At 36.8% G+C, this 26129-nt stretch overlaps 1 protein-coding gene across 1 annotated transcript in view; it reads right to left on the bottom strand.

Annotated features, from left to right (window-relative positions):
• The window catches only part of pax3a (paired box 3a), a 33806-nt gene extending 10375 nt beyond the window's left edge, over positions 1-23431 (bottom strand). Inside the window, exons 1-7 of the mRNA XM_082172284.1 lie at positions 23090-23431; positions 21909-22144; positions 21156-21285; positions 20759-20902; positions 4860-5059; positions 4015-4180; positions 2748-2959 (exon numbers count right to left, since the gene is read on the bottom strand). Coding sequence (XP_082028410.1) covers positions 2748-2959; positions 4015-4180; positions 4860-5059; positions 20759-20902; positions 21156-21285; positions 21909-22144; positions 23090-23174 — 1173 coding nt within the window. The 5' untranslated portion in view covers positions 23175-23431. The remainder of the gene's footprint in view (positions 1-2747; positions 2960-4014; positions 4181-4859; positions 5060-20758; positions 20903-21155; positions 21286-21908; positions 22145-23089) is intronic.
• Between the last annotated feature and the right edge of the window lie 2698 nt (positions 23432-26129).

The following is a 26129-nucleotide window of genomic DNA, read 5'->3' as shown; positions in this document are numbered from 1 at the left end:
TAGCCAACAAAGTGGCTCATTTGCATAAATTACACAGCGCATTATGGAGGGTAAATTCTCCCATTCCAATCAATTAAGAGTCTGGAGGATCTCATAATTAGAATCCCAGACGCTGAGAGTTCTAACATCGTCATGACGACGAGAATCCCTGCCCTTCAACAACACAACGGCACTGGCCGACCCTGTGCCAGGTTACAAACACACACACACACACACACTAATGGCAATAACAGACTGAGTGTGAGTGTGAGAGTTACCTGACCTCTAAGTCATTCCTGACGGAGGAATGCTGGCTTAATGACTAGGAATTGGTTCTGATTACAAACCCTGCTGCTGGGGGCGCTGCAATTAGACACACTTCAATTAATACGTCATGTTAAATAACTTTGTGCAGTTCAATTACTGTACACGAGGCGATAGTCACAATCCACGGAGTGGAGTCGCTTTTTCATAAGGTTTACGCTTTTTAAAATCATGAAGTGAACTTTTGCATATTTAGAAAAATAAAGACATTTTGTCTTTATTTTGTCTTTTGACTTTACAATAAGGTCCCATTAGTTAACATTAGATATCAAACATTAACTAACAATGAGCAATGCATTTGTTACAGTATTTATTCATTATATAAATATACAATTGTTCATTGTTAGTTCATGTTAGCTCAGGTTCATTAAATAATATGGTAACACTTTATTTTACAGTGTCCTTGTTACATGTTACGTGTACTTACCATCGTAATAACAGTAAATTATGCATAATTACATGCAACTAACACTCAACCAAACCCTAATCCTACCCTAACCCTATAGTAAGTACATTAATTACACTGTAACAATGACACCTTGAAATAAAGTGTAACCAATAATATTAAGAGATACAGATACAATTTGTATTTGAATAATGTAATAGTAAAGATTGAAATGAACATAACAATAATATAATCTTTAGAAGTATTTTTCATTGTTAGGTCATGGTAACAAATGGAACCTTATTGTAAAGCATTTCCAAACTTTTCATACGAAATGTTGACATTCTGTCATTATTTACTCATCATGTCATTCCATTTTTTCCATGAAACGCAAAAGTCAAATTGTCAAGCAGATTTTTCCATGCGACTGTCAAGTCTCAAAAGTGAAAGCATAAAAGTGGTCTTCTGGAGCCATGAATATTATAGACTTATGAGGAACACACCCAAATTTAAGTTGTATGGACTCATGATAATTTTATGGTGCTTTTTTTGTGTTTTATTTTTTGGAGACATGGAAACAGTGAGCTGTTGTTTTATTCCTCAAAATGTTCTCTAGAAGAAAGAATGCCATTCAAGTTTGAAACAACATGAGGGTGAGTAAATAAAGACCGGATTTTTATTTTTGGGTGAACTACCCCTTTAACAAAAACGTTATTGTGACATATCATATCTGATCAATGGCGATATGTGTTTAGACAGCAGTGTTGCTTGTTTTCCATAAATCTTCCCGGCATTTTCAGGCTTTTGTCTCTTTTATGTGTGTGTGTTTTGAGAAAGAACCTCATTCTCAACACCATCTTCTGTTTCATAGCCTCAGGGCCGCTCTCTATCTAAACTAATTCTTCTTCCGTGTCCATTTCTTTCTCTCTCTGTCCATATCTCTCATTCTATTTATCTGTATCACGCAGCACTCAGAGGGGTTTGAGCTTGAGGACAGTACCCAGAATGCCGCTCCTGTCTAATACCGGATGCTTTGAGGCAGTTAGGAGCTCATTTTCTGGTTGTTAGCACGTTGTGCGCAGCAGGCGAGCCGACAGATAACAGCTGATGAGTGTGTAATCACAAATAATTGTCTTTCACTTCTCGTTTCCATCATCATCCTATCGGTCATGTCCTACCCCTTCTCACACCTTCATTCTCACATTCACTCACATTGCCAATCCGCTCGGTGTAAAAACAGAGACCTTCAGAAAGCAACATCACAATAAATAAAGCATGTATGGACTATTCAAAAGTTTGGGGTCAGAAAGATTATTTTTATTATTATTTAATTTTTTTAAGAAATCAATACTTTTATTCAGCAAGGATGCATTAGATTGATTAAAGTGAAGTGACCATAAAGACGTTTATAATGAAGATTTCAAATATAAGTTACTGTCTATTCATCAAAGAATCCTGTAAAAATGTATCACGGTTTCTAAAGAAATATTAAGCAGTCCAACTGGTTTCAACATTGATAATAATAATAATATTTAATGTTTCTTAAACACCAAATTAGCATATTAGAATGATTTCTGAAGGATCATGTGACACTGAAGACTGGAGTAATGATGCTGAAAATTCAGCTTTGACATCACAGGAATAAATTACATTTTAAAACATATTAAAATAGGAAACAGTTATTTTAAATTGTAACAATATTTCACAATATTACTGTGTTTTTAATTAAATAAATGCACCCTTAGTGATTATAAGATGCTTCTTACAAATTTTTTTTTTTAAATGTTGACCCCAAACTGTATCTGTACTAACCTTGATAATGACTACAGTCCAGCGGTCAACACTTTCTAGTAAGACTCGTTGAATTAAACAGCTGTATTTTGTTACTGTACCTTTAAGAGTTCCTTATGACCCTGTATGATTGCCTAAAGAATTGAGTAACGACAATGTCCCAACCATAACACAAGATTGTGTGGTGGAAACCTCTGGCAACTGGTCAATATATACAGCCATATACTATATATCCAGAACCGTATATGTCACATGAGATGATACTGACCTGTGATGGGAGGCTGTTGGGGTTCACTGGGTTTGCATGGCCTGGCGCAGCCACATAGCCATCCGAGTAACCAGAGAATCCATGACGTCCAGAGGAGAGGCAGTAGGCCGAACTCCCCTCCTGGGCCCCCGGTCCGCTGCCAAGCCCAGACTGATGCACTGAGGTGGGGGGAAGAGGCTGAGGCCTGTGCACAGTGCTGGGCTGATCTGACACTGGTGGGAGAGAGAGAAAGAGAAAGAGAAAAAGGGAAGACAGAGGCAAGAAGATATTAATGAAAAATCTTTGTTAAAGTTATATACCGTTTTATTATTAAAAGTTGATCTTTGTAAAAACTAGGACTTTTTGAATGATAATTGTTGTAAAGAATCAGACACAGCTTCTTTAAAAAAACATCAAGGTGCTGTGCTGATGTAAATACCATCCAAATTCATATCTTTGAGCTTCCAAGGACTAAATGAACCAAAAATAGTTTCAGAAACTGTTTCGAAAGTGCCATAGGGCTACTATTTAACCATTTACATGATTGTTTAAAAAATGAAGTACACTTCCATTCAAAAAAAGTTTGGGGTCTGTAAGATTTCTGTAAGTCTCTTCTGCTGACCAAGGCTGCATTTATTTGATCAAAAATATGCTGAAACAGAAACATTGTTTTTGTAATATTGTTGTAATATTTGTTTTCAATTTGAAAATATTTTAAAATGTAATTTATTCCTGTGATGGTAAAACTGAATTTTCAGCATCATTACTCCAGTCTTCAGAGTCACATGATCTTTCAGAAATCATTATAATATGCTGATTTGGTGATCAGGCAAGATTTCTTGTTATTTTCAATATTTTTGTGTAGACCATGATGCATTTTTTGTCAGGATTCTTTTTTCATTGTTTATTTGAAATAGAAATCATTTGTAACATTGTAAATGTCTTTATTGTCACTTTTGTTCAAGTTCATGCATTCTTGCTGAATAAAAATATATATATATTTTTTTTGGTTACACTTTATTTTAAGGTGTCATTGTTACAGTGTAATTATATATTTAAGTACTGAGTAAGATTAAGCAACTACTTGTACTTACTATTGGGTTAGGGTAGGATTAGGATTTGGTTGAGGGTTAGTTACATGTAATTATGCATAATTTACTGTAATTACTATGGTAAGTACATGTAACATAATGTAACAAGGACACTAAAATAAAGTGTTACCATTTATTTTTTTCTTACTGCCCAAACATTTGACAAGTAGTGTATTACAATGCTTTACAGTTCTCACCTTGTGAGATAGATGAGGGAGGGTAAGGGCTGTCCGCCAGCTGATAGGGCTGAAGACTCGACATCGCAGAGGGTGGGAAACCACCAGGTATCAGGTGATTAAACGCCATCAGCTGATTGGCTCCTGCCTGCTTCCTCCAGCGAGCTCTTCGATTACTGAACCAAACCTGTAGGACAGAAAAAAAAAGAAGAAAAAAAAACTTATATTGAACATTCAGACACTCGAAAGATTGTTTTTATACTCAAACTGGTACTAAACTTAAAACATGACACATTTCAGCATGGACTTCCTATAACACCCCTTCTTATTCAGGAATATGATATTCAACCATGTTATTCCTATAAGAATGTGTTTGTGTGTGTCATGTATCTGAGTTTACACAGGCACTCTTTGTGTGTTCAGTAGCTCGAAGCTTGTTTGGTCTGATTTCAATCGAAACATCTGTGCTCATTAAAAAGCGATGACATCACGTCACGGGTTCTAGTTTAATTGGGTTAGAAGGACTTAATAATAGAGTTTATTAAAAGATTCTGTTTTGGGGGTTTTGGGCGACAGAATACTAGGGTAAAAACAAGAGGTCAGACGTGGCACAAAGAAGCCTGTGTTTATGCGAGTGTGTCATGTGACTTCGGGGCAGGGGTGCAGGGCTAAATGCTGGTAAATTTAGTCTCCCAGTGTAAACCACATTAACGTTTTTTTAGCGGCAATGCAACTTACGAGAAAGTGTGTGTAGAGTGATCACCGGCACACACAAAAAAGAGCCAAATATGTTATGGTCACATCATTAACAAAACTTCTACAGGAAGAAAAAGAGTTGGATATTACAAGTCTGTGCATGAATGTACCTGTACTCGTGCCTCTGTGAGTTTGGCTCTCTGAGCGAGCTCTTCTCTGGTGTATATATCAGGGTAATGTGTGCGTTCGAAAGCTCTCTCCAGCTCCTCCAGTTGCTCAGCCGTAAACGTGGTCCGACTGCGCCGCTGTTTCCTCTTTAGTGGCAAACCCGGTTCTGAGTCCACGTCTGAGCCCTCATCTGAGTGGCTTGCTACAAAGTAAACATTAAAATTAGATTATTATTACATAAAGAATAAAACCAGCACTCTGTTATCAGCTGTGAGAGATTTTCATTTATTTCAGCAGAGCACACATTTTTAAATGAGAAGTTATTGTCTAGAATTTAGATCAGTTCCTTGTACAAAGCATGGCTTCAAATGAGTTGGAATATATAGCTAAAAAGACTCTTTTATGATACATTTTTATGATACCCCAGTCCTTAATGGGTTTCATGATATAGAAAAGAGTGACCAAAATATTTGTATTCCACAGCATAAAGAAAGTCATAGGTTTGGAATAAAAAAAATAAAAATAAAATAAAATAAAATAAAATAAAATAAAATAAAATAAAATAAAATAAAATAAAATAAAATAAAATAAAATAAAATAAAATAAAATAAAATAAAATAAAATAAAATAAAATAAAATAAAAGCCATTTCCCCCTAAGTCTTGACTTTTTCAAGGAGACATTAGATAATATATAACATAAAATAAAATATAAAATAAAATAAAAAGTAAGTAAATATATACATTAAAATGTAATTAAATAAAATATAATTTCAAGTCCGCTAGTCCTTGAGCAGCAATACTCTAGAAATTATGTTGTAGTTCATGTCTTGATGCACAAGGGATCACTAATATTTAAATTAAACAAATTCTACATCCTGAATACACAAACATACACATTTAATGTAAAGAATGTACAAGATACCATAAGGAAAAAAGTTACAGCATACAGAATTCACAGCATGACAATTCTATAAATCACCTGCAAACCAATATCTGAACATTTATATTTAAAAACTTTACATGGGGCTAGATAAATTGACTGCAATATTGTTGTGAGTTATTTTGTTTCCACCTGCTTAATATTGAAGGCGAGTATCTGTAAGATTTACTCTCACCCAATACACACGTCACACATCACTCGCTCATATGCAGGTATTATTTGGGGTGAAGTTGGACCGGGTGAGAGGTTCTTTCGTAGCTAATTCAGCAGAAGAGAATGTTAGTGTGAGTGGACTAAAGCTCGGGGAATCTGTACCCAGAGGAGGGGGGCCCTATCAAATGATTAGGCTCCTCAAACTAGCGTGACAGCCAGCTATTGTCCAGTAATACGCCTCGAAAGCCCCCGTCCAGAACTCGCCAACGCCACATCTGCTTCGTCTGACACTAGCCATCTCCTTTCTCTTGTTCGCTCTCTCTTCGATTTTCACCCCCATATGGTTGAAAACACAAAACGTAAAAAGACGCCCAGACTTCGCCAAGCCACACCGCATCCGCAGACCCTAAAATTAAAACTGCAATTAAAAACGTCCATTAAACTTACTTTTCATTAAGCTTGAGTCCACATTCACCAAGTATAATAACCAAAAAAGTAAAGGATATGCAAAAAGTAGGATCCGCAATGTGTCAATCGCATGAATTTTCCTTTAGTAATCTATGTGAACTCATCTACTACATTTTTACAGTAGAGATGTCAAATCTTTTTGACTTTTTTAGTTGGAAAAAGTAATGCAGATGCCATAAATATACCAGGTAATGCTTCTATTTCACAAACAAAAACTCATCTGGACTTCCCAACAAATATACAGGTGTATTTCTCCTTCGGAGTGAAGAAGAAAGAGAAGAGAGAATTCAAGGTTTAATTGAAAATGATTAGTGAGAGTCACGCAAAGCAAACCCTTCGGTCTCCACCCTGGAGCCACACAGGAAATGCTACTGCATCTCTCCAGCATCTCACAGGAATTGGAATGGAAAGAGAGACAGGGATGGCTGTCCTTTACCACTTTTCCACCCTCTAACACTAGTGAAAAGTCTATTTTTTCATGCCATTTTTCCCAAAAGTCTGGACTATTTTCAGTAGACTGGAATGAATGAACGGACAGTTTTTGAGGACATGGTATACATCATATCCTTCATACAGAAAGCCCTCAGAGAACTGACTCACAAATTAAAAAAGCACATAAAAACATGTTATTCTCCCAAAACTAACATCCAGAAATCAAATCAAGTTTATAGGGGCAAGAGAAGAAGAAAAAAAAGAGCAAGAGAGCTTTCAAATCACTTTAGAAGCAAAACATCTCAGTTTTCGGTTTCTTTTTCTTTGTCTTCCAATTTACTTGGAGTTTCTATCATTACAGCTGCAAAAAAGTAAAGTACAAAAAAATAATTTGGGGAAAAATTGAAAAAATAAAACAAAAAAATAAACATCCCTTAATTCTCTTGAATTTTTATTATTGCCACTGCAAACATAAAATTAAAAATTAAATAAATAAAATGAAATAATAGGTGAATAAGCAAGTCGGTCTTCCCATAATTCCCTTGAGTTTCTAATATTACTGCTGCAAAAAGTCAAACGCTGCAAATAAATAAAGTAATATAAAATAAAAAATAACCCAAAATAAAAAGTAAATAAATCAAATAAAACCTAATTCTCTTGAGTTTCTATCATTACTGCAGCAAAAAAAAGTCAAACGCTATAGACTGTAATCTGTAAATTACACTGTTTCATGTGGCTCTTTCTCTCTTGCGCGCTTCCCTCTCTCTCTCTCTCTCTCTCTCTCTCTCTCTCTCTCTCACTCCATCTCTTTTGGGGAGTTATTTGGCAGTCTTTTGTTGGCCTGTTTAGTGAGAATGGTGACTGAGCTCTTTGGAGTCTGATTTCCACGCTCCATCTGTAGGTTCCATGAGCTGGGTCCGGGCAGCATTGAGGCCCCTGTCACCTGCCTGGCAGGGGGCGGGGGGGGAGGTGGGCACAATGAGGGCTGGACGCAGGGCAATGGGGGCTCCGCAGGGGAACAGCGGGGGGCCGCCCCCGAACCCTTCCTCCTCCACGGCCAGGGGGTTACGGAGGTGGAGGTGGCGGGGGGGTGACGGGGAAAGAGCGATATGGAGAGAGTTAAGGAGAAAAAAAGAAGATGAAGAAGAGGGGGCTGATCGCTCAATGGCACCTGGGGGACTAGTTTAGTGACTAGAGAGGGTGTGTGGGAATAGCGATTCTAGTTTAAGATGATTGTCAGCCCCGGTCTCGTCCATCATGTCCATTTACAGCACTGACGTACGCTAAACAGGCACTTCTCGGAAAAAAAATTATCATTCCATGATTTTACATGGATATTTAACTTCACCGGCAAAGCAGCCATACAGCCATAGATCAGATTAGAGATTCATTTAACATCATAAACCAGATTTGGTTACACTTTATTTGAAAGTGTCTTTGTTACACTGTAAGTATACATATAAGTACTGAGTAATATTAATTAACTACATGTACTTTCTATAGGGTTAGAATTAGGTTTTAATTTAGTTTATGGTTAGTTACATGTAATTTATAGTTATTACCATAGTAACTACATGTAACAATGTAACAATGACACTGTAAAATAAAGTGTTACCCCAGATTTACTCTGAGAATCAGATCAATACAGACAGAAATTTCTCCCATAATTCCCCTTTAAAAAGAAACAGGATTTTAACAACCTTTAAATATCAACACTTTTTTTTAAATGACAAAGTAAAAATGCATCGAATTTTCACAGAAATACCAAAAGCTTCCCATATGGAGAGTAGCGTATGTCAACAAATCATCTTAGGCGCCGTTTACACACCATTTTCAACTAAAAAAGGGAAACTTTTTATACATTTTGGCAGTTCATTTACACGACAACAGTGTTTTGGTGGCCTGAAATACACAAACTTTTGAAAACGGGTTTCAAAGTTCAAGCGTTACTGTAAAAGATAGCGTTATCGTCTCCCTGTAAACTACAAAAATGAGAATTTGTGAAAACAGTGACTTCATGCACGTGCTTGTTCAGTCTATACTTGTTCAGTGTATAGGCGCGTACTGGCCTGGCATGAATGATACAGCGTTTGTAGTCGGTTTCGCGGATCCGTGTGAACGGGGATCCTTTTGACAATGTTGTCGTCTCTACGCGAAAGACGCAAAGGAAAAACTTTTCTTGTTTCTTGCGTAAACATACCATTAGTCTGTAATTGTGTGAAAACACTTGTTAAGCTGCTGAAAATGGCACTGAAAATGTTTGAATTCTTAATAAATCAAGGGTCTTATGACTTGAAAACATCTCGGCAACACTGACAAACTCACAGATTCAGTCACTGTCCTTCAGAATTTCAGCAGGACAGGAAACTCACACTGTGTCCACTTCCCACAGCATACCTGTCCCAATACACCACCGACAGCTCAGCCCATCTATCTTCTCACGCTCATCTACTCTGCATCTCTTTGACTTTTGACAGAGGTTTTGTCTTTCATCTGCAAAAAATCCATTAAAGCAGACAACTGAATGTCTCGCTACAATGAGTGATATGATGCACCAAGAAAAGGAGAAAAAGACTGAGGAGGCAAGACAGGTAGCTTGTGGACCACTTAAAAGTAAAAGTAAAGTAAAAGTAAAGACATTATTCAACCAAATTAAATTATGAAACAACATACATAAGAACTAGGGGAGTAAACATTTGCTTTGAAAAACTAAATTATGCAATGTGTCACAAAATTTGGAATTTTTGTCATGATTTGGTTTGGCTTCGTTTGGTATGACTATATTATTTTCAAATATAAAGTGTAACTGGAAGGACAATCTACACCTACGAGTTGATATGATCTGGATATGGAGGAATTTTCCTGTAAATAGGACAACATTTTTATTTTTATATAGAAAATGAACACATTACATTGGGTTTTATTGTATTAATTCAAATAAATTATTTTGGTTACTAATTACATTCAAAATAAAATTCTGTAATCAAAACATCGCACTTGTCAGATTTTTACACCTATAGACACTTTAATATGTCTGAAATTATCAAAACGTATTAAAATGACTGCTTAACTTCACAGTAGTTATATATAATAGTAATTCTGCAGTCATTGCTTAAATATCCCATTAGCTGGAGGATGTGTGGAAGTTTTGGAGCTTCTAACCACAGGAAGAGTCATCAGAAGGTCTATTGTTATTTAGTGAGCGTTAATTCACGATACCAGCACATGGTGCCTCTCGCTCACACATCAGATTTATATTCCTCTCACACACAGGACAAACCCCACAAACCTGCAGCCTGCCAGCTACACACAGCATTTATCAGTGCACTCGAGAAAAGAGAGAGAGATAGAGAGAGAGAGAGAGAGAGAGAGAGAGAGAGAGAGAGAGAGAGAGAGAGAGAGAGAGAGAGAGAGAGAGAGAGAGAGAGAGAGAGAGAGAGAGAGAGAAATGAGTGCTCTGAATGAACTCCGTAGCATTTGGATGGACGTTAAAGTGGATGTGGTGAATTCCAGGCATAATCACAGAGAAACAAGAGAAGACTGCAAAACAGAAGCCAAAATGACGCAAAGCAAACGCAGCTTTATGCAAAACTCGAAGAGAGTTTGCTGACTTTAAAATGATGGATTTGAAAACCCAGAGGAAAACTATTGCTCGAAGGTTGCTAATTTCATAGCTCAGCATGTCATCAAACTTACTTCTCAAAATATCTTATTTTATGCTCCACGGAAGAAAGAAAGTTAAAACAAAATGAGGATGAGTAAATGATGACAATTTCTATTTAAAGCGATAGTTCACCCAAAAATGAAAATTTTACCCTCAAGTTGTTCCAAACTTGTATGAGTTTCTTTCTTCTGTTGAACACAAAAGAAGATATTTTGAAGAATGTTGGTAATCAAACAGTTGATGGATCCCATTAACTTCCATAGTAGGGGAAAAGAAATACTATGGAAGTCAATGGCTACCGTCAACTCTCTGGTTACCGACATTCTTTAAAATATCGTCTTTTGTGTTCAACAGAAGAAAGAAACTCATACAGGTTTGGAACAACTTGAGGGTGAGTAAATGATGACCTTTTTTGGGGGGAGGAGGGATGGTGAACTATCCTTTAATGATCAACTTTGTCTCAGATGCTTCTCCCAATGTTTCTTAAAACACAAAAACTGTGTTCATTATTAACATACAATAAAATGAATCCGAATTTAGTCTTGGAAGAATCTGAGGAGAAACATTTGAGTTCTTTTAACCTGACATCATATCTGAGCGCAGTCTGAGGCGTTTTAAGGGTCTTATCTGCAACATGTGAGATAACTGGAGTGGTTTTCCTCAGAGGAAACAGACTCGATTTGCTGAAGAAATTGAGATTTGGAAAAGATCTCCTTTGTGATTTTCCTACAGGAAAGTCAGGTTGGCAACTCTAACGCTACACGCACTTTGACACGCAAACAAAGCCGCAAAAACAAAGAGATAAAGTGAAAGTAAACACAGGGATGTTGGAGCGAGAGCATCAGAGTCCACAGACGACCATCTGGGCAGTTTATAGCTCCTGGTAGGGGAGAGTCTTCTCCTCCTCAGGGGCTGTTAAATGGTTGGGTAATTGAGCTCCTGACATGTGTTCCCCAAACAAAACAAAAGAGAGAAGAGACAAATGAAGCATTTATTTGCAGCGTGGAGGAGTGCTGGCCCTTTCAGCCCGCGCCCCAGCCAGCCACTGGTGAGTGAATTAAAGAGTATATAGAATCCCAGCAGATGTAGGGAGAAGAATGGTTAACGGAACGATCACGACTCCATCTGGGGTTGGCATTTTGTTAAGAGGGAGGAGCAGGGAGTCACTCAACTCGCTAAAGAGCCACGACCCCAGCAGCTGCCCCGAGAGAAACCGAGCGAGAGAGAAAGAGAGGAAGACGGAGGAAGAGAGACAAAGAGGAGAAGAGCGCGTTTGAAAGATCATTTTTAACCTTGCAGGTGGACTAAAACAAGATCGGACACTTTTGGACAGTATCATCCTTCACTGTAAAAAATGTCTAACCTCTCCAAGTCAAAATTTTCTAGTGACTGGTCACATCTAAATTTTTAAATTGGCCCAAGTGCAATTCTTGTTGCAATAGTCTGTTAACATTGACTCGATGAGAAATAATACGTCAGACTAATTGAAAAATTTAGATGTTATCAGTCACTAGAAATTTTTGACTTGGGGATGTAATTTTTTTTTACAGTGTTGAAATAGGCCTACTTTCTGGATGACTAACTGTGCTTACTGTTAAAAATACTATGGTATCAGGGGTCGAGTTTGCCTGTTGCCTATATGGGTGCAAAATATGCATGATCCAAAAGTTATTAAACATAAATTTAAAATGGCCTGGAAATGCTCATATGATATTTATTTACTACATCATTATATAATGTCAATTTATCAATATGCACTATTGTTCAAAAGTTTGGGGATAGTAAGATTTTTTTTAATGTTGAAATATGCTCACCATGGCTGTATTTATTTGATAAAAAAATTCAGTAAAAACTGAAATATTATTACAATTTAAAAATAACTGTTTTCTATTGTATTATATTTTAAAATGTAATTTGTTCCTGTGATGCAAAGCTGTATTTTCAGCATCATTACTCCAGTCTTCAGTGTCACATGATCCTTCAGAAATCATTCTAATATGCCGATTTTCTGGTAAAGACATTATTTTAAGTTCTTTGTGAAAACCCTAATATTATTTCTTTTTTTCTATCAGGATTCTTTGATGAATAGAAATGTCAAAAGAACAGCATTCATTTGAAATAGAAATATTTATTAATTACTTTCTTTTTGTTCAATCTAATGCATCCTTGCTGAGTAAAAGTATTCATTTTGTTTAAAAAAAAAAAAAACCTTACTGACCCAAAACTTTTGATTGCTAATGTAATAAATAAATTCATATATAATCACACAAAGTGAATTATGGTTTAAAAAAAGCCCGTGAGTTTTTAAATCGTTGTTCTGTGTATTAAAAAGAAATACGTTAAGGTCCAATTTAAGAGAAGGACACAAGGAACATAAAGGTGGGATGCTGAGGCATTTTGGGTTCCCAGCATGCTTTGCTCATTATGATGTCAGAACAGGACAGAGGTGCCTGTTGCAGCATGGAATCGCTCCCAACAACGGGACAAAGCCAAAACGCAGCACCCACGCAGCGACTGCACCGCAGGAACACACACCACATGCTCCTAAATATACGCGCTCATTACATTGACATCACGTTATATTTATGCATGCTTTTGTACCAAACATGCACATATTGAGTAAGCCATTACTGGGACAGGTGGGTCAAATGCTAATATGACAAAATGACACAAAACATCACTGCAGATACAATCCACATGTGGAGCAAAATGTAGACCGCACCTCTCAACATACAAAACACATTATCTTTGATATTCACTTCTACTTCTACAAAAGAACTAAAACTTATTACACAGCATTAAAACATTTTGAAATAAACTGTAGAATTAATTGAATCATTTATGCTTAAAAATTAAATAAAAATTTAATACAAATATTTTGTTTATCTTTAATATAATATTTAAAAATAATTATATGAATTATATTTAAAATATTATTTTTATTTTTTTTAAGACTAAATATATTTTTATTTAACAAGAATGCTCTGAAAATCTGATATATTATGCAACATTTCTCTTGTTTTAGGGATATTTAGATGTTTTTTGCAACAACAAAAAAATAAATACAAATATAGTGATTAAGAATTTGATTTTTTACATTGTTTCTGAATCATATATTAAAATTTTCTGTGGAAAAAGATGCTAAATAGCACATTCAAAACACAGTATAATGCAACCATTTAATGCAAATCAGTTCTCCTTTGTGTTCTTTAGTTTCAAAGCATTTATTGGCCATCATAGAGTGTCTGTTACCTGTCACACTGAACAAACACATTATCTTAACCCGCACTTCCAACAGAGAGGGAGTTTGCACAGCCACTGACCCAGGACTCCCCCTTGACCCTGCCCAGCCACATCTCACCCTCTCTGGGGTACAAATAAGAGACTGAAAGTCCTATGCAATGCCCTGCGGCCCTGATTCAAATACACACAAACGTTTGGATTCAGCAGGAACTTGGTAACCACACTAAGTAGGTAAAACGTCTTGTGTTTCTTTAAACAACAGCTAATATGCACCACATTTTTTAAAAAAGAATCAAAAAGGGGTTTACAGTCTAATGCCAAAAGGAACCTATTTAAAATATCAAATCGATGTATATATGCAACATCAAGTTTTTACACCAACAAAATACCACTGAGTGAACTTAACCTAATTCTTTATATGAATACAGGTATTTGTTGAACCTAGAAACACTGTAAAAAAAAAAAAAAGAAAAAAAAAGTATTGCTGTGATTATTTATCACAATTTAAAAATAAAAAATTTGAATAATAAATAATGTGTTGTTTCAACTTAAAAAAAAAAGGTATGTGTTTGTACTTGACTTAAAATATTAAGTTTAGTTAACTTTAGTTAGGTTTAGGTAAGGTTGATATTTAAGTTATCTCAACAAATTTTAAGTTGTTAAGTAACTGCAACAATATTTTTTTTACAGCGTTGAAGAATCGTAATTGTTAATGTTCAAAGGCTATGATGCAATGATGAAACATGAAGTTCAAAAACCTACACAACAAAGCGTGTAATGCATAAGAAACACTAAACAAAGCATATTTGAGACTTGGTTTTGTAAAATGACAGCGTTTCCCCTGAAAATTGTACTCATTAAACTCACTTTTTAAAATGATGTAAACAGGCAAAAACAACAGTTGGAACATGTTTGAAGTTTCAATTGACAGTCTTCTGTAAATTCTCCAAAACCAAATGAATTCTGTCTGAAACAAATCAGAAATTGCACGTTTGAGTTGGAAACGATGATTTCTGCTCGTCTAAGTTACATAGAGTAAATAAAGTCAGCTAACAATGGTCCACTGTAGAAGCTTGAAGTCATAAGGCTGGAGCTTCATGCAGCCACTAAACCTTCCAGAACAACGAGAAAACTCCGCTCATTCAAGCTTTTAGCCATCTTAACGTGATTCTGCCGTCATCTCTAAAAGATTCCCTCTCTCTCCGGGTCTCTCCCTCTCTCACCAGCAGCACTTGGCAGTTAAGTAGTGAATTTCCTCAAGTTAAGTGATTGACAACGGCGTCTAGCTCTTCTCAATTAACTGCCTCATTGTGAGTCTTTATGGCAAGGCCCCTGAAACCCTCGACCTCTCCTTTCTCCTCCTTTTCATCGCTCCTTTGCCAGAGTTTCACTCACACAAACACTTGCAAGAAAACAGAGCGCTCTATTCGGCGAGGAGCCCCTATTCTCATTGACCTTCTATTGCTCACTTTTTCTTTTGGACACTTCAAACCGTCTTTGAGAAGAGAGGAGTGGAAGAGGAGTCCATCAGTCGCTAGGGGCTGGTCCGGGTTTGACCCCGCACCCCCACTTCAAAGATGCTTCGCATTCATTAATTGTTCTTTGAATTAATATTTGAGGATCACAATGCTGGTGCCAGCGTATAAAGCGGACCTAATGAAGCATACAGGCAGCATTCACTTGGAGATAAGCTTGGTGCGACCGCGTGCATGCATGTTTTCTTCCTTTGCGTGCCACTTTGAAATCAAATGGAATGACATCATGTGGAAATGATGCACGGTCTACGTCGTTTCTGAGAACGCCACGCAAACGTGCGAATGGGACAACAACGACTCTACACATTGTCTCTCGGTCAAAAGACGTTTAATCTTTATTGCCGCCTAAAAACCTCGATTGATGTTCGGATAACTTTGCGATCCGTAACCTCGATGAACTCGGAGAGAGAAGGGCGAAGCTTGTTAGGTTTCAAGGAACTGCTGAATAAAAGGCAGATGATTGCTCATCTCCATTCCCGCAGGGCCCCGGAATCATGACTGAGGAACATTCCAGCAGAGAGAGAAGAACCCTTGTTTATTGATCGAAGAGGCAGATCTCAAAAGAATGTATAAAATTAGACCCCAACGAGCTAGATATGGCTATAGTTGCCCATCTGTGGTCCAGTTTTGGACAAATACATCTGGCTTTACAGCTCCGAGTACAATTGTGGCTGCGAAAAAAAGAAATCGGCCCAAAAATATCTGTTTGTTATTGTGTGACACAGCTGTCTTTTTTTGCCGTGCATCTTTTGCTCTCCCTCCTCGATCTCCCCCCTTTTCTATTGAGCAAGTATCCAGTCAGCAAAGCAGGCAAAAGCCCTATTTTATTTACACAAACAAAGTCCTCCTTGCTTTCTGGGACAAAGGCAGCTGAATCTTTCATGTGTTGTCATTGCTTGATTCTCTCTGTCCTCCTGGCTATTGGCCTGCTGGGAGACAATGAGCCCAGGAGAAAAGCAGCAGATTGTTGGAATGCAGCTCAATGAAACTAATTATTACATGTTGACTGCGTTCACCATGGCACGTCTGAAAGCACTAAGCTCATTCAATTGGCCTCCACGGGACTCCCTTTCAAAAAAACTTGATCCCTTTGACTGTTTGTATTTCTGAGTTTTCTTTTTCGCCTGCCGTGAATGAGAATCTGTGAGAGAGGGGCCGTGGCTCTTTGATGACTTTAGTTACTTTTAATTAGCTAAATGAGGCTCGAGGATTGTCAGTTTTCCCAAAGTTAATGGTATAGGAAAAAGGAGGGGATGTGCTCAGGCAAACACAGCATTGTGGGAGAAGTTTTATCGATTAACTTATGACGCCAGGCACTAGAACCGTCCCTTGACGTTCTTAAAAACTGTCTTGAACGTATTAGCTTTCATTTTGTTAACTGAAGTCATTATAATATTTTTAACCTAAACAAGAGAGGAGGCCAGACTGATCCAATAATTTTAAGGGTGGAAATCCAACTTATGAAAAACATGATTTTTTTTCTCCCTCTCTCTCTCTCTCTCTATATATATATATATATATTTTTTTTTTATATTTTTTTTATATAAATAGAATCATTTCTAAATGATCATGTGACTTAAGACTAGAGTAAAGATGCTGAAAATGCAGCTTTGCATCACAGGAATAAATTACATTTTAAAATATAATTAAATAGAAAAAAGTTATTTAAAATTGTAATAATATTTCTGTTTTTACTGAATTTTTTATCAAATAAAAGCAGACATGCTGAGCATAAGAGACTTATTTCAACATTAAAAAAAGTGTAAAGAATGTTAAATAATTTAAAAATCACAAATTATTACAGGATAAAAAAATCTAAATGTTTGCTCTGAGCCTCCTGATCAAACAACTTTCAAGAAACATATTTTAAAGCGTATGCTCAATCCATGTATTAGTAAGCAATGGTCCTCTACTCTGCCTTTTCCCAGACAAATAAATCTGAAGGGGACTTTGCTTTGATCTCAAGCCTTTAAGGGGCCCAACAATAGGTTTTGAAGGAGCAGGGGCCCAGATCCAACACACCCCTCTTACCCGACAACTATAGACTCAGCAAACATGTACTTAATCAATATTTGGCTAGAGAACACCCTCTTGATTCTGAAAACACCCTTTTGAGATTTTAACTGAGTACCGAATAGGAAAAAACAACAACTCCCACAAGCAGGGAGGAGAGAGTGAAATACAGCCAGCGCAGAATCAGCCCACTGCAAACAAACGGACGAGAGTGAATGGAGAGAGGAGAAGTTTACAGTGTGTCAATGGAGATCAGGACTCATTGAGTTTTATGATGTAGACACATCTACATGTGAATAAAAGCCAGAGGTGATTGATCCTTCTAGGAAAACAAAAACATTAACGGGGCTTTGAAAAGGCTGTTTTCCTTTCTCCTTTCCCCTTGCGCTTCCTTTCTTTCATTCACTGTTTTGTTCTTTCTTTCTTTCTTTCTTTTTTCCAATGCAGATATAGACATCTAACTAACTGTGTTGCAAGTCCAGGTTTAAATGCATGCAAATACAACACAAAAAGCTTCTAAAGCTTTAGCCCTAAAAAGTTTCATGAAAACTAGCTCTGCTACATTGTTAAAAAAAAAAAGTTCTATGTTTTGACTTATCACAATCATTTCTGGCAAGTACATCACAAATAAATTCAGAGTGGTTGGATTAAGTGTAATTAAACATACGGAAAGAGTCTGCAAACAGCAAAACATACTGTAACAATCACATTCATACTTAAAAATGCCTGTTGGGAGCTGGCAACAAACTCTTATCAAATCAGCAACATTTCTCATATCTGATTAAAAAACACTCCATATACCTGAGAGCACTTTTTTTTTTTTTTGTAGAAGTTTGTTTAACTGGATTAAGTCACTGAAACAATAAAGCAGGTCAAATGAACAGTGCATGTTGTTTAATATACACATTTCAACGTTTAAAAAGCAAAATAAAATGCCTATATCAACTGAGGCAATGCACAATCTAAAGTTAGTCAAGATACAATACAATAACAATTTGGAGTTGAACTAATGACTAAAACAACTTTGAGTTTACTTCACTAGTTTTTCTTAACGCAGCAAGGTTTTTAACAGTGCATTAGCAAAGTTGTGCGTTTCAAAAGTTCATATCAATCATCAATCTCCAAACAACAACAACATATCGACAGTCGTTTGTTAAACTAATTACCAACTGATCTGTATTCGTGATGGCGGTGCTGGAAAAGAGAGAAGGGAAAGGCCAGTGAGGAATGAATGCGCGCCCCGGGCGGAGAGGAAGGGGGCGGGTTTTTGTCCTGAGATGAAAGTGGGGAGGAATAAAGGGCTCGATTTAATCTACTAGAAAAGGTTTTCATTGCAATGACTGAGTATAATGTGCGCCAATTGTAGCGCGGCCCATGACGCGGGGTGAATCCGGCTATAGCGCGCACAGAGCTCAGTTTCTCTCTCCACTTGACATCTAGAACAAACTCCACTGCGCAAGAATTTCAGGCCTGTGGGGGTTAGAAAAACGCGCTGCCTGTATCAATTTCCAAGTTAATACATACAATTTCTTCTTCAACTGGGGAAATGGGTTTTGCCTCGAGGCTATCGCCTGTGTGAATGTTAAAGATTTTTATGATATTCTGATACGTTGTTTTGACATTTGAGTGTCACTAATTAAATTTCCATGAAAAAAATGCAGTTTGATTGGCTAATTAAGCCTATTTAATGAATTACTATCTGTGCGAATTTTTCAGCGATTTTCGTTATTGTGTCTCGCAACACTTAGCAATGTTAGCCGTGGGAACTGTGAACTAGGCCTAGGAGTAAAGGATTTTAAACAAGCAAAATTTGAAGCACAAAAACGTTTTTATGATAATGTTTGAGTTACTAATTAAGATTCAATGAAAAAAGTGCAGTTTAAATTCGCTAATTAGGCATATCTAACGAATTACTATATCTATTCGAACTTTTCAGCGATTTTCGCGGCGTTATCGTGTATCCCAAACTAATGTTAGCAATCAACTATCAGTAAAGCATTTTAAACAAGCAACATTTTAAGCACAACATTTTTTTTTTGTTTAATGATATATGTGATGTGTGCATTTTTAACAAATGATCTGAGAGTAGGCCACTTCTGATTTGTCGATATACCGTTTGATACAGGAAAGCGTAGAGCGGCGAACTGATATGAATAGGCCTACCTTATGTGAACTCGTAATTTTGATTTTATGGTTACTGAAACGATTGTTAAACAGCATATGCAAAAAGAATCAATTTCAGACATCAACCTATATTTGTTTTGACATCCTTGGGAAAGTTCATCATGGGGGCCAGATGATCAAACTTTCAATAGCCTATTATTTACTTGTTTTAAAAAAAAATAGGCTATATTATGTAAAAAAAAAATTATTTTTATTAAGCCTATTAATCACTTTTAATTTAAACAATCGAACAAGGAATTACATTTAAATCCAAGTATTTAAATGTGAAACGTTATTTTTAATGGCCTCGATCTTAAAATTCTTAGCCTACCTACATGCTGATCAACAAGTGTTAAGTTTATGCTTAAATGTAGGTAAATATTAAAACATCCTAAAAATTAAGCATAACCTCTTAATGTTATTGACGTCGTTTTTTAGGGTGAAAGAGAAAGTTCCAAGACATGATCTAGCTAGAAATGGACACATTATTCAGGCCTCGAAGTCTAAAACACTTCTGAGTCGGGACTACGGTCATTCGTGAATAATTCATCTCTCATTGCCCGTCCATAATGTCCTCTCTGCACCTTTTGTTGGACCGTTTTTTCTTCCTTTCTTTCCAAATTTTGAAAAGCTTGGAGTCTTTTGTCAGGACCAAGCTACTGCTAGGCCGAGCTTTGTCCTGGGGAAACTGAAGCGTGAGTCTCATGGACTCTTTCGCTTTTGTTTCCCAAGTTCATCCTCAAGTGTCCGATTGTGCACCGCAGGAGCGTCTTTTAGTGAACGCTATTCTTGGACAAATGTTTGATTTACTGATTCGGCCAGTTTCACTCCAGGAACGTCTCGTTTTAGGAGGTTAATCTCCGATGCTCCTCAATTCAGTTTCAATGAGTTTAAGGAAAGACAACAACAACAACAAAAAACGTTAAAAATATAGGCCTAGCCTACTGCATTTTGGTGCCAAAAGATTCAAACTGAAACATTAAAAGCGATATTCATTCGGGGAAAAATAAATCCATAAAAAACAACCTTAATGTGCTTATGACATTCACGCACTTCCAAACCCCTCCGCTTTCTTTTCTTTTTAAATAGGCTACTGTCTTAACAGAAAATATGTATATTAGCATCTAATAATAATAATAATAATATGCATGATTGTATTGTTATTATTAGTATTATTATTATTGTTGTTGTTGGTATTAAGTAAAAGATGTTAAAGGCTGTAATAAAACTAAACGCATTGTGCTTATCTCAAATCCGCAAGGAAAAAAATAAAACTCGTCAGAACTTACATCTGTCGCCGAGAATCCCGTCGATGCTGTGTTTGGCTCGTCTTTCGTTTTCCTCGATCTCCCTTTTTTCCACTTCATCATCATCCTCATCTTCATCTCCGTTTCCACCAAATTTACAGCGCAGCATGCGGCTGATGGAACTCACTGCGGAGAGACATGGAAAGCTTCATGAAATCACATCACACAATTGCACTTGTTGAATGTTTAAACGCCTGAAAATGCGCTAGTATAACATTTAAATCCTTAACACGAGGCATTTAAATCTTAATATATAAGATTAGGGCTGTTTTAAAGTCACACGTGTTTTTTTTTTGTTTTTTTTAAGCAACAGGTGTGGTAAAACAATATCTTAAAAACATGAACTAAACTGCAGAGATTGCCAGATAAAGTTCAGTACCTGAGGGCACGTTATTTCGGTCGCAGATTCCATCTTTCAGAAGTTTATCCCGAATCTCCCAGCTGAACATCCCTGGATTCTCTCTCTTGTATTCTTCGATTTTCTTTTCCACATCGGGAGTTGTGCTCTGCTTTTATTACAAAGGTAACACGATAATTTATTAAATTGTTATATCCTTATATAGTTTTCTAAAACACTTTTAAAATATCTAGCAACAATTAGAACAAGGATGTATGGGTAAAATAATCGGTTTGTATTTAGTTTTTTGAAGTTCATAACATAATATAATGTTTATTTCATTGTTTGGCAGTCATTAAACGAGGGGAAAATATATTGTGGGTTGTAAAACAATTTACAGTAAATTCGCATTGCACTTAAACAATTAGTTTGACAAACTCATGCCATGGAATACCTTTTTATTTTCTAATTCTTTAAAGAAAAAATCAATGCACTGGTGCTTCAAAAGACTCACAGACAAATTAACTGATATAAAGACATTTTTGGCTAATTAGAACCATACAAAATGACTTATTTGTTGCTGAACCTATAGGTGGGAACCATTAAAAATATTAGCCTTTATTCTGTCTACTGAAAAAAAACAACTATGGGCACAACCATAAAAATACCAAACATTTGGTAGTTCTGAAGTCAATCAAAACTCTTTATTTGCAAAACTCCAAAGTTAAATGTAAAACTGATACAAACTGTATAATAAAGTCAATAATACAATGCAGCCCTATACATATGTCCTACCTTGGGTTTACTGCCACCAATAGCACCGGGCCGAATGGATCCGGTCTCCTGGTACCTGCATAAAATTTTGGACACACATCCGTGCGAGACGCGCAGCTGTCGGGAGATGACGCACGGTCGTATCCCGTGATGGGCCATCTCTACTATCTTGTGGCGGATGTGATTGGGCAGAGGCCGTCCGTTTATGAAGACTCCACCGAGCTGGTTCACGCGGCCCTGACCTAACGGCGTGGAGACTGCAGCAAGAGGAGGAAAAGTCAGTGACTGACACTGTATTCAACCATTTCCTTGTGCTAAAAGTCAAAATATATTCAGCATGACAGCGGTAAGTTCTTTCCTATGATCAGCGAGCCTCCAAAACAACTACACAACAACAATAAAACTAATTGCGTAATACTAATAACAAATGCTAATTATTTATAAATACTACAACTAAAAAAAAAAAAAATTGTTGGCCATCTGACAAAAAAAAAGAATAACAATAATTAGCAAATGCTACTACACTTAAAGTATTTAAAAAGTAGCTATATAAAACCTGTAAAGTTTATATATATATATATATATATATATATATATATATATATATATAATATTTTATATAGGCTAAAACAAAGTTTGGAAACACTAATTTTAGTGTCATTGTTACATATGTAACATGTAATTACTATAGTAATAACTATAAATTATGCATATTTACAAGCAACTAACCCTCAACCAAACCCTAACCCTATAGTAAGTACATGTTACTTAATATTACTCAGTACTTAAATGTATTATTACAGTGTAACAAAGACACCTTAAAATAAAGTGTAACCCAAAGTTTTTATAGAACATGGTAGCTAAGTAGGCTATTAAATACATTTCATTTCATTACTCTACTAAATTTATATCACTGTACAAAATGTTCGCTATTATGTTGTTTGTTCTTTGTTTTGTTGCAGCTTGAACGTGGTTGAAAAACTACAATTTTGTAACCTTGACACCACAAAAGAATTAGACCCAAGTTTTCAATGTTAGTGAGTTGAAATTTTTACACTGTAATTTCCAATATTAAGGTCTATAATGTCCCTTTTCTTTCTCCAATCAGAACATTGAAGTGCATCAGATCAAATCTGCTTTATGAAGAATCAAGTCTGTGAATGCATCTAAGCCCAGGCTGTGTAGTATAGCTAACACCTTACCCTCCAAGGAATAGCCTCCTCTCGGGTAGTTTTGGGGTGGCGTGGGGCGCATCATCCTGGAAATGCCCCCCGCTAATGCGGTCATATCTCCTCTGCGCGGAAATAAACGGGTTCACGAGCACTTGATAGAAGAAGGGGATTTATCCAAAGGAGAAGCACTTATCGTCAAGTGTCAGTGGACTGTTGAAGTACAGCTAGTCTTCAGTTAAAAACGAAAAGTCAACTTCAAAAGTCAAAACGTCGCTGTCAATCCTCTGAAGTTAATCACGGATATCCAGGTTTTCTCAAAGCGGTTTGGAAGATACAATTCTCAGAGCTTCAGTTCCGTTGTTGTTGACACACTTGTTGTTGTGAATTGAAATGGTGATCAGTGGCGAAACATTTTATCAGTTGTTGAGTTGTTGGCTCCTTCTACCCATCGAGGACTGTGATTGGTCAAGGAGGGAGGGTCCAAAGATCTGGGAAAGCCTTCTGATTGGTCCAAATCTCGAAACTTTCTTGTGCCATGACCTCGGGAGTTCAAGGGGATGTGTCACTGATAACACCCTCAGACATAAACTGTGATGCTGAGAGCAATCTGGAAGATAACACTGACGCACTGACGAAAATGATTTCATTTCAATAACATTTCAGTTTCTTTAATGCAGTGGTTTGGATCAGTGGTTCTCGACCGTTCCCAAAAGCCCTCCAAATTTAAACAATTTTGATGCCTTCCTTATCAAACTTATCGTTAATAGAGGCCACAAGACCTGCAATGGAAGAGTCAGCTAAGAAGGATATACAAAATGTAGTGGGACGAGTAGGGAAGCTTTCAGGAACAAAGTTGGGAAGCACTTCAGAGTTGCTCCATGCATTTTGCGTTCTTCTGTCACAACCGTGTTTATCTATTGAACATGAATCCTTTTCAAACCCCAACTTTTAAGTAAAAAACCCCAAAGCTGCACAGCACAGAGGTATTTATTGTATGCTTGTGGACAGTAGAGTCTCTGCAGAATGAAAGGAGCAGCTTGCGGGGGTCTCAGCAGGGTATGACGCCGAGAGTGCCGTAAAATGTGTCTGTGGAGACGAGTACAATTGTGAAGAAGCGTTATTTATAACGCAGAGACATTCAATATAGCCATCCATCCCACTCATTCTCTTGCATTACTCTGCATTTCTCTCTCTCACACACACACACACACACACACACACACACTCTCTCACTCTCTCCATCTCACATTCAGATGCTCCCCCTCTGTTCCCCGCAGTCACTGAAGTTCCTTTTCTTTGCAGGAGCTCATTGAGAACCTCACGTCAGTCAAACGGGCCCGTTCATTCAGAGTGACCCCTTATCAATCAAACAGAAAAACTATCACACTTTCAACTGTTCAAACAGAAGAACCCACTCCGAGTAAAAAAAAAAAAAAAAAAAAAACTTAGTTCTGTTGCTATTACAATACTGAGAGAGGGGGCATAAAGTCCTGAATCCGATTTCCATCAGACTAATGTGACAAATACGCTGGCTGTCATCTCAGAGACGTCGACAGTTCAATCAGAGGGTATAAAGTGCCCCTCTGGTCCTCTGGGATGTAGGCATTATCGCATGTTTCGCGGCGGCGGCGGATAAGCGCATGTTATTGCGGTCCCAGGTGCTTCATAAACGGATTAGCGCAGCGGCGTGGAGAGTGGAGCCCGGAGCCCGAGCGGTGCGCCACAGGCCAGGCTGCCCTCAGAACAAGAGAAGCCCACAGACGCACAACTGACTTTAATTGACATCTGACCGTTTCTGCCGGATTGGCCTGAGGGACAAAACATCAAAAGTGAAGTGAAATCATTGCAATTAATATCGGACATTTCTCATCTATCTATCTATCTATCTATCTATCTATCTATCTATCTATCTATCTATCTATCTATCTATCTATCTATCGAAAACCCCATAAAATCCCATATTAATATTAGTAATAGCATATTTAATAGTATTTGTATTATATTTTATTTTAAAAAATGTAACAACAAGAAGTGGAGGAAGAAGAAAAAGGTTGTTTATTGTTGGCGTTCATTTAAACTTTGTAGCCTAAACAAACAAAAAAACTAACATGTTTTAAACTAACATCGTTGTTTTTCTTAATTTTTCAAAAAAAAGTAGCCTGAGCAATAATAATAATAATAATAGTAATAATTAATAATTAATAATAATAGATAAAAAAGAATACTTTAAACTTCGACAACAGATGGAGGAAATCGCGTTCATTTACGCACTATTAACACTTCTCTCATTTTTAAAACTAAGTTGTAAGGTGAACTCATTTAAGTCACACAATAATAAAGGAAAAGTGATGTTGTGTTAAAGTTGAGTCTATTAACTAGTAGGCTGGAATTTGTCTCAGGGAAAGTCAACTAGCGAAAATGTCGCAGTAGTTATTTAATATAGGATAGGCCTGCATTAAATACAACGTAAAAGTCAAAATGTAGGTAGCCCACTATCAGAAGAAAATACTACAAAATACCCCTAATAACTCGTTGTTGCCCTAGCCAGGTCTGTTAAAAGTTAAATAAATCATATTCATGACTTGCTTTCATGACATAAAGCAGTTCATTTAAGAGTAGAATTACATAAATAACCTAACCACATAAAGCACATTTTCGGTTTCCTGACAAAACACGTTGACAGTAATTTCATTATTATTTTGCATGCTTTGCGTAGTATGAATGCGATGTTATCATGTGTGCTGTAAAATGTTAGTATAATATGGCTGTTTTTCAGATTTAAGAAAATCATCCTGTTTACCTTTATGCATTTTCCTTAAGTTTTGCATTTCGGTAGGCTACTTTTGGCTCAACTGACTGTTTACTAATTGTTTCTTTGTACTTTGGCCTGTGGTTGCTCGTGCATTTCAGGCTGCGTGCTTGTGTGTGTGTGTATGTGTGTGTGTGTGTGGGGGGGGGGGGGGTGTAATTCAACTTTATTTTAATTAATTCTTTGCATTGCATATCTCAAAAAATCCTGCTATGAACAAATGTTTAGGACAAACATGAGCTATTTTCCCCGCTTACAGTG

This window comes from Leuciscus leuciscus (assembly GCF_965113295.1).
Source record: "Leuciscus leuciscus genome assembly, chromosome: 6".
NCBI classification, from domain to species: domain Eukaryota; kingdom Metazoa; phylum Chordata; class Actinopteri; order Cypriniformes; family Leuciscidae; genus Leuciscus; species Leuciscus leuciscus.
The sequence above is the reverse complement of the archived record's forward strand: the minus strand, read 5'-3'. Positions and strand labels throughout refer to the sequence as shown.